General features: G+C 42.6%; 1 protein-coding gene across 5 annotated transcripts in view; it reads right to left on the bottom strand.

The window, feature by feature from the left end:
- The window catches only part of LOC307175636 (uncharacterized protein), a gene marked incomplete at its 5' end in the record, with an annotated part of 505,492 nt that overhangs the window by 263,647 nt on the left and 228,046 nt on the right, over positions 1-13,799 (bottom strand). For 2 of the 5 annotated variants that reach the window (XM_079900937.1, XM_079900939.1), the window contains one exon: positions 12,205-12,372. The exons of the other annotated variants lie outside the window; for them this stretch is intronic. Coding sequence is in view for 1 of the 2 variants with exons in the window: in XM_079900939.1 (XP_079757065.1) it covers positions 12,205-12,330 (126 nt within the window). The remainder of the gene's footprint in view (positions 1-12,204; positions 12,373-13,799) is intronic. 5 annotated transcript variants of the gene reach the window in all.

The following is a 13,799-nucleotide window of genomic DNA, read 5'->3' as shown; positions in this document are numbered from 1 at the left end:
TCTAGGTATTTTTTGATTTCCTCTTTGATTTCTTCAGTGATTTCTTGGTTTTTTAGTAACGTATTGTTTAGCCTCCATGTGTTTGTGTTTTTTACGTTTTTTTCCCTGTAATTCATTTTTAATCTCATAGCATGGTGGTCAGAAAAGATGCTTGATATGATTTCAATTTTCTTAAATGTACTGAGGCTTGATTTGTGACCCAAGATGTGAGCTTTCCTGGAGAATGTTCCGTGCGCACTTGAGAAGAAAGTTTTTGGATGGAATGTCCAAAAACTTTTGGATGTTTTTGGATGGAATGTCCAATAAATATCAATGTTTTTGGATGGAATGTCCAATAAATATCAATTAAATCTATCTGGTCTATTGTGTCATTTAAAGCTTCTGTTTCCTTATTAATTTTCTGTTTGGATGATCTGTCCATTGGTGTACGTGAGGTGTTAAAATCCCCCACTATTATTGTGTTACTGTCGATTTCCTGTTTTAAAGCTGTTAGCAGTTGCCTTATGTATTGAGGTGCTCCTATGTTGGGTGCATAAACATTTATAATTATTATATCTTCTTCCTCGATTGATCCCTTGATCATTATGTAGTGTCCTTGTCTCTTCTAACATTCTTTATTTTAAAGTCTATTTTATCTGATATGAGTATTGCTACTCCAGCTTTCTTTTGATTTCCAATTGCATGGAATATCTTTTTCCATCCCCTCACTCTCAGCCTGTATGTGTCCCTAGGTCGGAAGTGGGTCTCTTGTAGACAGCATATATATGAGTCTTGTTTTTGTATCCATTCAGCAAGCCTGTGTCTTTGGGCTGGAGCATTTAACCCATTCACATTTAAGGTAATTATCGATATGTATGTTCCAATTACCATTTTCTTAATTATCTGGGGTTTGCTTTTGTAGGTTCTTTTCTTCTCTTTTGTTTCCCACTTAGAGAAGTTCCTTTAGCATTTGTTGTAGAGCTGGTTTGGTGGTGCTGAATTCTCTTAGCTTTTGCCTGTCTGTAAAGCTTTTGATTTCTCCATCGAATCTGAATGAGATCCTTGCTGGGTAGAATAATCTTGGTCATAGGTTCTTCCCTTTCATCACTTTAAGTATATCATGCCACTCTCTTCTGGCTTGTAGAGTTTCTGCTGAGAAATCAGCTGTTAACCTTATGGGAGTTCCCTTGTATGTTATTTGTTGTTTTTCCCTTGCTGATTTCAATAATTTTTCTTTGTCTTTAATTTTTGCCAATTTGATTACTAAGTGTTTCTGTGTGTTTCTCCTTGGATTTATCCTGTATGGGACTCTCTGCACTTCCTGGACTTGGGTGGCTATTTTCTTTCCCATATTAGGGAATTTTTCGACTATAATCTCTTCAAATATTTTCTTGGGTCCTTTCTCTCTCTCTTCTCCTTCTGGGACCCCTATAATGTAAACATTGCTGCATTTAATGTTGTCCCAGAGGGCTCTTAGGCTGTCTTCATTTCTTTTCATTCTTTTTTCTTTATTCTGTTCCACAGCAGTGAATTCCACCATTCTGTCTTCTGGTTCATTTATCTGTTCTTCTGCCTCACTTATTCTGCTATCGATTCCTTCTAGTGTATTTTTCATTTCAGTTATTGTATTGTTCATCTCTGTTTGTCTGTTCTTTTATTTCTCGGTCTTTGTTAAACATTTCTTGCATCTTCTCGATCTTTGCCTCCATTCTTTTTCGGAGGTCCTGGATCATCTTTACTATCATTATTCTGAATTCTTATTCTGGAAGGTTGCCTATCTCCACTTCATTTAGTTGATTTTCTGGGGCTTTATTTTGTTCCTTCATCTGGTACATAGCCCGCTGCCTTTTCATCTTGTCTATCTTTCTGTGAATGTGGTTTTTGTTCCACAGGCTGCAGGATTGTAGTTCTTCTTGTTTCTGCTGTCTGCCCTCTGGTGGATGAGGCTATCTAAGAGGCTTGTGTCAGTTTCCTGATGGGAGGGACTGGTGGTCGGTACAGCTGGCTGTTGCTCTGGTGGGCAGAGCTCAGTAAAACTTTAATCCACTTGTCTGCTGATGGGTGGGGCTGGGTTCCCTCCCTGCTGATTGTTTGGCCTGAGGCAACCCAAGACTGGAGCCTACCTGGGCTCTTTGGTGGGTCTAATGGAGGACTCTGGGAGAGCTCACGCCAAGGAGTACTTCCCAGAACTTCTGCTGCCAGTGTCCTTGTTCCCACAGTGAGCCACAGCCATGCCCCGCCTCTGCAGGAGACCCTCCAACACTAGCACATAGGTCTGGTTCAGTCTCCTATGGGGTCACTGCTCCTTCCCCTGGGTCCCGATGTGCACACAACTTTGTGTGTGCCCTCCAAGCGTGGAGTCTCTGTTTCCCCCAGTCCTGTGGAAGTCCTGCAATCAAATCCTGCTAGCCTTCAAAGTCTGATTCTCTAGGAATTCCTCCTCCCATTGCCGGACCCCCAGGTTGGGAAGCCTGACATGGGGCTCAGAACCTTTACTCCAGTGGGTGGACTTCTGTGGTATAAGTGTTCTCCAGTTTGTGAGTCACCCACCCAGCAGTTATGGGATTTGATTTTATTGTGATTGCGCCCCTCCTACTGTCTCATTGTGGCTTCTCCTTTGTCTGTGGGGTATCTTTTTTGGTGAGTTCCAATGTCTTCCTGTCGATGATTGTTCCATAGTTAATTGTGATTCCAGTGCTCTCACAAGAGGGAATCAATTTGGAAGTTTTGTAGTTAATTTGTACACACTTGAATTGTTATTCTTTAAATCTTTATAGATTTATCTAACTGAAAACAATTTAGAGTATATCAGCATCTTTATCCTTCTCCCAAATCATTAAAGGAACTCAGAATGTTTTAAATCTGCTCACTGAATTCCCAGCTTGTTTGTTTTTTGACACTATTTTAGGTTTCCTTTGTTCTCTTTAAACACTACAAACTGGACATTATCAACAGAGCTTATGTTGTTTACATTTTCACTCATTTTTACTACGTTCTTTGTTCTCTATTTCTTCTTGCATCACAACCTTCCTTATGAGATCATTTTCCTTCTTCCTGAAATGTATCTTATAGAAGCATCTCCTTGGTTTTGCCTTTATTCTTGAAAAATAACTCCACTGGGTATAAAATTTTATCTCAGTTCTTTGATTTTCCTGTCTCTTCTTTTTCACTAAGACATTAACATATAGCTGCTAAGACCACTGGGTCTAAAGCCATTCTATCTGAATCTCAGTCTTGACTCTGCTTTAGGTCTTCTTTTCTATAAAGTAATAAACCTTTATAGCTTATAAACCTAACAGTAATAAAACTTACCTCATAAGGTTTTGTGCAGATTAAATAAGCTGAAATTTTTAAACCACTTAGGACAGTGCTTGGCTTCTAGAAAAGTCCTGCCATCATTGTCTGCTGTTGCAGGTGAGAAATCAGCTCTCTGTCTAGTTGTCATTCCATCATAGGTGCCATATTTCATCACAGCCAATATAGAACCAGTTGTTGGATATACCACTTTTCTATTTACTACTGAGGAAAAAAATACTGCCAATTCAACTATGACAAAATGTTTTCTAATCTATAGGTCTACAGGTTACAAATGTGAATACCTTAAATTGTTAAGAAAATGTTCCTTTTAGATTTGAAGAAATATGGTGGTATTTTGCTCTCTTGCTTGCTCTCTCTCTCTCTCAGCATGTAAGATCTTTTCTTTTTCTTTGAAGTTCTGGACTTTTCCTATTATGTTTCTCAGTGAGGATTTTTTAAAATACTGCCACAGTTTTTCTGAGCTTTCTGAATCTAAGGATAGATTTTTTTTTCCTTTATCTCTCCCTCTACTCAGAAGCAAGACTAAATCAGGCAAGTAACTATCTCAACTCTATTACTCGAGACCAGGGGTCAGTAACCTTTTCCTGTAGAGGATCAGAGAGGAAATATGTTCTGCTCTGTTGTCCATATGGTTCCCATTGCAACTACTCAACCCTGCTCTTCTTTTGCAAAACAGCCATAGACAATACATTAACAAATGGGTGTGGCTGTTGAAGGGAATGACAATATACCATCCAAACTATGCCACTTTGGCATATGGATTATTTTGAGCTGAAGGGAACTGAGAAATGGCAAATGCAGGGGGAACTCCCTACACTTCCCCTTTCTGCCCAAGAGCAGGGCATACATTTCCTTTTGTGAAGATGTCCCCCATCCCCTCTCCTGTCCCAGGAAGAATTGATGACTCTTACCACTGGATGGCACCAACTTGAGTCTGCACAAACAAACCTTATTAAAATAACATTTATCTTCCATTAATTTCCCTGTATGTTTACCTCCCCACAATTTGCCACCCCCTTGAAACATAAGCCCCTTTTTCTTTGTCTTGTCACTTCTCCACAATTTGTTGCCCTTTGTTGAAATGGTATATAAGCCCCCAGGTCTATCATCTCTTTGGGTTTTAACTTCTTTTCTGTGAAGCTCCTATGTGCATGCATAATAAAACTTTTTCTCCTGTTAATTTGTGTTTTGCCAATTTAATTCACAAGACCCGGTCACTGAATATAAGAGGATAGAGGAAAGGGTTTTTTCCTTCCCCTACTCTATGTTCCAATAAAACTTTAGAAAATCAGGTGGCAAGCTGGATTTGGCCTTCAGGCTGTAGTTTGCACATCCCTGCTCTGGACTCTAGAGCTGGATTGTTCAACGCGGTAGTCACTAACTATTTAAATTTGTAATCATTTAAAGTTACAAATAAAATTTATAACTTAGTTCTTCTGTCACACTAGTAACATTCAAGGGTTTAATTCCCACACATAGCTATAGATACAGAGCATTTCTATCAACCCAGTTGATAGAGTTCTATTTAAGAGTGCTGCTGTAGGGAATGGGTATTTCCTAGGATTATCCATTGAAGTTGTCATCTTTCCAAATCCCAGCTTTATGTGAAGCTCTCTAGTTGCCACGGAACCTTGATTAGACACCAGGCTTTCTCTTTTGTCCCACTGTGAAGCCTATAAAAAGCCAAGCTCTAGGTTCTACCCTTTATAAGGGTTAATTCCCACCCCACTCCCAGGGAAAAACTGGATGGAGTTTGGTCACCTTTCTAGCTTTGAACCTCCATATCATTTCTGACCTCTAAGGATGTTCCTTATTTTCACATGTGTTTAACCATGCATTTAAATTTTTTAACATTTTATCCAGTATTTTTAGATGTTCTGTACTGGTATGGTTTTTTCAGTTATCTAGTCAGTCGAACTTCCAGAAATGGAGATCTCATTACTGGGTTTTGCCATAGAGCTCCTTTTTTCCTTCCTTCATGCTTCTTTCCTTCCTTCCTTCTTCCTTCCTTCTTTCTTCTTTCCTTTTTGTGTGCTTCCCTTCCTCTTCTTTCTTGCTTGCTTGCTTCCGTCCTTTCCTTCCTTCCTATGTTGGAAAGTAGTGGAGTGGAGCAAGTCTGACTCCTAACTGAAAAGTCTTCCATTCTTAGGCAAATACTAGGAGAAAAATATATCTTGGGCAACAATCTGATACCACATTCCAAACACTGGTTTGCATTTGCAATAGGAATCATAAATGACTATTTCTAGCAACTCCGTTTCTAATACATTGGTCCTTAGATGATTAAATTGGTCACTTCTAAGGATGAATTGGTCAGGGTTTAATTGAGGACAATGTGAAAGAACATTCTATTACTCAGTGAGTAAATAGTCCTTTGGGAAGAGTCAAAGGGAAAGAAAATGAAGCAATTCTGGGAAGAAAAAAAAAAAAGTTCTTTTCCCAGAGAGACCAAGGTTGGGATGTGGCTAATCTTTCAGAGTCTGAACAAGTAGCAAGAGTTGGGAGAAGATACTGGAGCAGTGAAATATCTAGAAGCTAAGAGGGCTGGGATGAGTTAGGAGGTGACCTCACGCCTGGGGAAAACCTTGTGGACCCAAGCAAGAAGACCCCAGTTTTCCTTTTTTGATTTGAAAACCTTGTGAAGGGTGATATTTGTATGACAACACATGAAAAAAACAAGCCTTTACTTAAATTCTGGAGTTTTAAGGTTTATTATGGTTTGTGTTGATTAAAATTCTTTATAATCTGTTTCAAGTGAAGAATTTCCAACTGATCAACCATACAATGTACATACAATGGGGGGGGGTATATGCTAGATAAATTATGTGCTTTTTATAATAGCTATTATTTATTATCAACTCTCTGCCAGGTACTGTACTAAGCACTTTACACATACTACAGTAATTCTAATCGTAAAAAATAACAGAAAAGAATTTGCAAGGTGGGTAATATTCACATTTTACAGAATCAACTTAGTGTCCTGTGGTGAGAATATTTCTGATAAGATGGGGAAGTGCTGTATTTGCAACTTTTTAAATCACTCTTGTGCAGTCGTTTGTTTTACTAGAAAATGCAACCAAATTACAAGTTTCACTTACAATGAAGCCCCATCTGCAGTCCCTAACCCTGCCTACTGTTTGGTCCCAAAGTCCCAGTGGCAGAGCTAGCCCAGGAGACACACTACAGCTCTCAGGCCTGCTTCAAAATGAATGCTGCTGTTCACTCAATCCTTCCTCTCCTTGGAACAATCGAGAACTCCTAGATTTTTACTTAAATTGGAATGGGCACATAAGAGCAAAGAGTTAGTGAAAGAGGTCTAAGAAGATGCACTGATGTGCCACATTCAAGCAGCCTCTTAGTGACAATGCCATGGTGACATCTATGGTACTGGCCAACTGTGATGATGGGCCAGAAGACTGCAGGGGGCAGTGCCATCTTCCTGCAGCTCAGCACCGGGTTAGCCCCGTTTGTTTTAGTGTGATACAGCGAGTAGTCAGCAGCCCAGACACCAGTGCCAGACTCCTGGATTTGGAGCCCAGGAATTGTGTCACCTTCAGCAACGAATATAAATCTCTCTGTGCCTGCATTTGCTGAAGATTAGGGCCACTTAGCTATCAGCACTATATTAAATGAAACAGAACCTGGAGAATAACATCCGTGCTCAGCAGGTCAGCCAAGCTCTGGGTAAGAAGGCGCTCACCAAAGGTAACCAGAGCCAGGGATCTGGGCACAGTACGCCCTGCACAACTGACACGTGCGCAGTGGAAAGAGTAGGGATTTATCGGAGAAGTGCTCCTGTTTTTCACACTGGCTTCCAAAGACCTTCCTCTGTGTTCAGAATGACCACCTGGACGGTAAGTCCTGATGCCTCACCCTGACCCAGACACACCAACTCAGAGAAGGGGATGCCGTGAGAATGAGGAATAAAGACCCCTGATGAACACAGGTTTATGTTACAGGCTCTGTGCCACTTCTCCTCCCTTGGGGCTTTCCTGGCCCCCAGAATTTCTTTGTTTGTTTATTTGCTTGTTGGTTTTACCAATATCAGTTACTACATATTTTCTCTTCTTTTCTTTTCTTCCTCGCAAAGTAGGTGAGCTCCCCCAGCAGCTATAAGCTCCCTATAGCTATACAGTTAGAAAGCAACAGCGAAATTCTTTAACACTGCCAGGAAGAATCATCTATAAATATTACTGAGGGGAAGCTTCTCAGTAAGAAAAAACATGAGTGGTAAGAGGTAGGGAACATTCCTGAAGAGTATTGCTGGGATGGGCTGGTTTCCAGTTGCTAAGAAAGCATCCCATGGAAACAGCCCAGGCCCATTCTAACATGCTGGAAAGGGCTCTCTGCAGTTATTAATAAGCACAACATTGTTAGAAGGAGAAAAAGCAAAATCTAGACTTTCAAAGGTGTCTAGAATTCTCTCTCATATTAATAAATGTCATTCCAGCCTTCCCTCTGCCTGCTCATAAAGGAGGTGTCTGCCTCTCCCACTCAGCTCCCTCCTCCAAGAAGCTTCTTTTCTGCCAGGTAGATTCTTTGCAACTTCATTAACTCAGCACCTGGAATAATGAATTAACACTCAGGGAAGAAAGGGATATTTTGGAGGGGGCTGGAGTTGGGTGGGGTTAAACAGAGGTTTTCAAACGGCTAACCAACCTGAGGCAACCTGAGAAACAAAAGGGGTTCCAGCTCTGTGACTTCTTCCTCCTCTTCTCCTGCTTCTCCTCCCCCTCTTTCTCCTCTTCCTCCCTCGTCCCCCTCCTCCTCCTTTTTCTTCTTTTTGAGAAATATAAATAAAGAACTTGAACTATTTTGAAATAACTGTTGGTAGCTGGACTGTGTTCATTTGAACACAGTGTCACAACACTGCTCTGGGACTGAACCACATGGGTCTCAGCTCTTTATAAGTGTTACATAATAATAGGGAACCCGTGAGATCTTAAATCAGCTTCAAAACAAGTTTCTTCCGATAATTTCCTGGACAACATACAAAATAAGGTCTAGGGTGGCTCAACGCCCCACTGTCCCCTGGAGCTGCCTCTCTCTAAGCTCGCAGAAGGAGATGAATGTTGCCCAGTAATTTAAGACTATTGCTACTTATGCAGAAAAGTGAACCACAGGAAAATATACTAGAGGGTTGTTCTTGGCAGGTAGAAAGCCATCAAAAGAAAACCAAAACAAATTAAAATGTTTCCTTTGAAGCAAATGAACCAGAACATATGGGTGAAAAAACAGACATATGATGGCATTTGGAACCAAACTTTCAGAATAGTGCTTGTTTGAGAAAAATTGTTGCTTCTGTTGCCCTTTAAAATTTCTAATGGGTAGGATGTGAATCAAAGAACATGTCCACACAGTTTTAAATATGTGAGTAAAGCAACTTAAATCAGTTACAAAATTCACTTTGCATAATAATGTCAAATGTCTAGATATGTGGAAATCATATATCTGTTCAATTTGAGTCTTTTTCCTTTAAAGCAAGTAAAAATAGACAAATTTTATAGTAAAGTGAATTTTCAGTCTCAGATGTTAACCTTAATTCTTCCATAGTCAGATGAGAGCATATCCAGAGTGATATTAGAGAAAGGTTTTTTAAATAAAATCATAGAAATAATGCTCTGTACTTTTGTCACAGTTATTCTTAGCAGTTCCAAATATACAAGATATTCTTACGATGTGCTAAAACTTCTTTGTCATGAAAGACAGAGTTAGCAAATAAAATTAGAAAAAGAAAATTCAAACTGTAATATATCAATATATTTTTAATAAAATCCAAGTCTGTGACTCTTTCTTTATAACATTCTAAAATATAATACATTTCTTGGAAAATGTCACACCCTATATATGTGGAGAAAGCACACCAGAAACAGCATTCTGAGAACACCAGTGACAACACTGTTAAGACACTCTGAGATTATGCATTTAGTATTCTCTATTAAGGTCTCTTAGCTCCCATAATTTCCCCCAAATAGCATTATGAAGTCATAGAAGGGTAGTGAGAAGGAAATAAAACTACTGAAAATATCCTCCAAAAAAAAAAGAAAAGATGCCAAAAATCGCATGAGGACTTAATAACCATAGTATTTACAATGGAAAATAATGCTTCTGCCAGAAACAGTACACTTTTTACTAGCCAGGCATTTTTTTCATGTTTAATTTTATACATAGGCTTTTTGCCTGGATTTATCATTAAATTATTTTCCTCTCAACCTCCCCTAAGTTTTTTTCCCCTGCTTTTCCTAATACCAAATTGTTTGAATTCTGCCATCAAGAGCAAAAAAGTAAAAGCTAACTTCTATATAGTGCTGATTGGGTCCAGTTCTCATCACTGAAACAACCCTAGGAGCTAGATACTATTATGTCACTTTTTACAATGTGAGAGCTGAAGTACAGAGAGGTTAAATAATTGCCCAAAGTCACACAGCTGCTAAGCGGCAAAGCTGGAATTTGAACCCTGGTGGGCTGGCTCCAGAGCCCATGCTTTTATTACTATTCTCAACTGCCTTCTTTTAGCATTTATAGAACTCGCAGAGCAGCAACGCAGTGATTTCAGTCCAAATTCATCAATTTTGCAAGTCACAGAACTATTTTCCCTTTGGACAAATCTTTCCCGAGCACAGCTAGATTCATGTTTTAGTGTCTGTACACAAGGCACAAAAGCAGATTAAAAAAATACAAAAATATTGGTTCTAATCCTGAAAGATTCAGACTTCTTAAGTAAGATAAAGTTGTAGAAATTCCATCAGTCATCTGATGAAAGGAGGAGCTGTGGCAATTTCTCCCCTCGCTTCTCTCTGCTCCATCATGCTCTGGAGCCCACCTCTCCTGTCCGGGGCCTTGCCCCAGGACCACCCTAACACATTAACTCATCACCGTGTCTCCTGTCTCTGATGCAGCAGGTAGAGGTGCCATCTACCTGCCGTCTACTGAAGTAGAACATCTTCAGTCTCTCCTGTCTGACTCACAGGGGAAAGTCCAGAGTCCTTAAGCAGCTCTCAATACCCTAAATAATCTGCCACAGCCCCAGAGTCAGCTCCTACCAGCTCCTCAGCACCCTCTGTTGCCAACATACAAGCACCCCTGGACTCTTCCGCCTTCGCTCAGGTCATTGTCTTTTCTTCCCTCTCTTTCCTTCTAGACTCCCAAAGTCATGTGCATCCTCTAAGGTCTAATTCATGTGCCTTCTTCTCCATGAGTCCTCCTCCACCTCTAACTCCTTTCATCAGAGGGAAGAGATTCCTCCTTTCTGTGCTCCTGGGCCTTTGAACCTGCCTCTATGAGAGCATTCACAGCAATTTTGGCAGCCTTCTGGAGCACAAGGGATCCTTCCACAAGTAACCGGCTCTGTGCCTGTGTCCCTCGGGATTTAACAAAGTGCTGATTGAACTGGGGAAGCCTCTGTCCTAGGGCAGAGTGCACTGCCAGCTCCCTGGCCTGCAGGCTGCACCACGGAGGCAGTGCTGCCCCGGCTGACATCTGTCTCTCCAGAGAAGCCACTGCCCCCAGTGTCACCTTCCCCCCTCGCTGTGCACACGGGATGGGGAGCCACAATGTGCTGGGACACATGCACTGGTGGGAGCGGATGGTGGGCTCCTCTGAAGGTTAAGTTTGGGCTCTGTTGACAAACCTACACCCTCTCTTCCAAAGGCAGGTGGAAAAGGTCACACAATATCCCCTGAAACACGCCAACCCCACATGCCTGCCTGGATGACTCTTTACCGCTTTCCCAGATTTTATTAGTTTCTCTATGTGCAATACCCAGAAGTGAAGGAGCATGTTTCTGAAACCGGAGTTCAAACAAGCTTCCAAAGGTGGCCCAGGCCGGGGTCAGGAGGTGCACAGGTGAGCAGCCTCTGGCCAGGCAGACAGGGCCTGATCTGGGCCGCTGTGGTTCCCACCCTTGGAAGCATCTCCTCCCATATCCTTCTCTAATCCCGCATCCTAACCGCATTCACCCATCTCTCCCAACAATACCTCATGCTGTTGTGCACAGGATGGATCAAACTCAATTCTGGTCCCTTAAAATGCTCCCAACTTAGGTGAAATGAGACATAAATTAACACTAAAAAACAATGTGGGGAGCAATGTTATACTGTGGTCTTTTAAAAGCAGGAAGGATCTGTGCTTGCCTGGGAAATTAGAGAAAATTTCCTGTAGATGGTGACCTTCTAATTGAAGGATGAGGTCAAGATGTGACCTTCTGTTCATCCCCAAAATGCCAGCCAGAACTAAGTTTGCTTCATTCCATAGCATCAACTCACTCACCCTGTGCAGAGCTCGTACATACAAAGAACTCACAAAGACCAGCGAGACACAGGCCCATGGAGGCATCACGGGGTAGCGGGAAGAGGGAAGCATGGCAGACAACTTCAACTGAAGCTGAAGCTCATTATTCTTCCTTCAACGACACTGACTGAACACACACTGCCCACCTGGCATATTAAGGCCAGAATGATGAGCCTACCTGAGAGTGTGCCACCTTCTCATGCTCAGGGGCTGGAGAGGTAACAGCTGTGACCTCAGATGCATGACCACCTGCCCCCAGTGCCCTGGAAGAGTGGGGCCTGTCATGGGCTGTGTGGGATGGGACAGGAGATCAGAGAGGGCAGGCCTCTGCAGAACCAGTGGGTCTGAACACAGCCCCCTGGAGAGGGGAGTACCACAGGGGCTGGGAAGGGAGCCTGGGAGCCATTCTAAGCTGCAGAGCGATCAGGTCATGCTTCTGTGTTACTCTCTTCCCCAACTTGAGGAGTAGAAGAGGGGTAGGTCAGCTTGGAACATGGCAGGGAGGGGGAAGCGGGAAGACGTGGAAGTAAGGGACACTGAGGAGGTAAAATGAGCAAACTCAGACTCAAGAGGAGAGGGGAGGGCTAGAGGAGACCCCAGGAAGACTCTGACGTTTACCTGTATTGCTGAGCCTGCTCTCCCACACTTCAGCTTCTCATGGAGGTTTCCCGTGACTTGTCCATCAGCGGGCCACAAAGGCTTTGGAGAGGGTTTGTAGAAGAAAAACTTTCTGGGCTTGTGCATATGTGAAAATCTCTTCTTGCATTCTTATTACATATAGATGACCTATGGCAGAGGGAGGACAAAAACTAGCCCAGCTTTTGTAGAGAATTGTTTTTCCTAATTTTAATGCCAGGGTGCTCATAAGATTTGTTTTTTATGCATTTTATTCTTGGTTTTTCTGAAGTTAATGGAAGTGTTTTTCTCCTACTTTTTTTTCTTTTCTAATCTAATGGATAAACCTCCCTCTAATTATCAAGGCAATGCCTAATTTCCACGATGCCCCAGACTCTCCTCTCAGGACACACAGTGCACTTTCTTTTTCTCTTCATCCACCTTTGGGTGAGCATGGTAGACAAGGCCTAGGCATACAGTAACCAAAACGTCTGGATTGTGTGCGAGTTATCTAGTGCTACGTGACAAATGTCCCACAGTCAGTGACATAAAACAACAACTACTTTACGATGCTCTCAGACTCTGCAGCTCAGGAGCTCAGACAGACAGAGCACCCGTGGAGATGTCTTGTCCCTGCTGAGCTTCTCCAAACACACAACTGGTGTCGGTCAGCACTTGGATGACCTCAGTGAATCTGTCAACTGAAGCACCTGCACGAGGCCTCTCCGTGTGGCTTCATCTAGAGGGAGTGTCCCAAGAGTGAGCGTTCCAAGAGGACCAGGTGGAAGCCCTTTGTCATTCAGCCTTGAAAGTGACACGACTTCCCTTCTGCCATGTTCTATGGGTAGGAACAGTCAAAACCCACCCAGAGCAAGGTGAGGGCTCAAAGACCACATTTCTCCATGGGAGAAATGTCACAGACTTGGGGGTCGAATTTTAAAACTGCCACAGGAGGGCGCTGGTCTGATGTGGACACCGCTCCTCACAAGATACGCTGCCAAATCCCAGGCCAACCCATTACTGTGTGTGCTGCTCCCTGGGCTGGTCTGAGGACAGGTTCAGCCCCTCCACAGACCCAGCTCCCCAGCAACTGGAGTCCTTCCTCCTTCATCTGCATGGAGTAGGGGTGAGGTGGAGGAAAGGGTTAGCTACACCCACCCCTCCAGGCCCGCTGGGAGTCAGCAAGTAGCAGAGGTTCATCTGCACGGCACCTGGCCTCACCTCTGTGCTGAAGCGACATTGATCTGTTGGAGGGCTGCCAGAGTGGCCTATCACCTTATTGCAATAGTCAGGCTGGCGTTAGCCTTATTCTTACAAGCCTTTAGAAGCCCCACCCTGATCACCCCTGTTCTCTCCCTCTCCCTTCTTACCTACAACCTTTTACTTGAAGCACCTACAAACCTCAGAATGCAGGACTCCCCAGCCATTCCCCCTCCTGCCAAATTAAAGACTAACAGTCCCTAGTCTGCTTGCTTTTCTTTGGGAAAACTGTCCAGGAAAAAAAAATGTATCCTCTGGTATTCAGGGCTGGAGGAGGGAGTTTCTAGCTCTCTGCTTTTCTCTATGATGTTTGTGGCTTCAAAGAAAGCATCTCCTAG

This window comes from Stenella coeruleoalba (assembly GCF_951394435.1).
Source record: "Stenella coeruleoalba genome assembly, chromosome: 16".
In the NCBI taxonomy this organism is placed as follows: domain Eukaryota; kingdom Metazoa; phylum Chordata; class Mammalia; order Artiodactyla; family Delphinidae; genus Stenella; species Stenella coeruleoalba.
The sequence above is the reverse complement of the archived record's forward strand: the minus strand, read 5'-3'. Positions and strand labels throughout refer to the sequence as shown.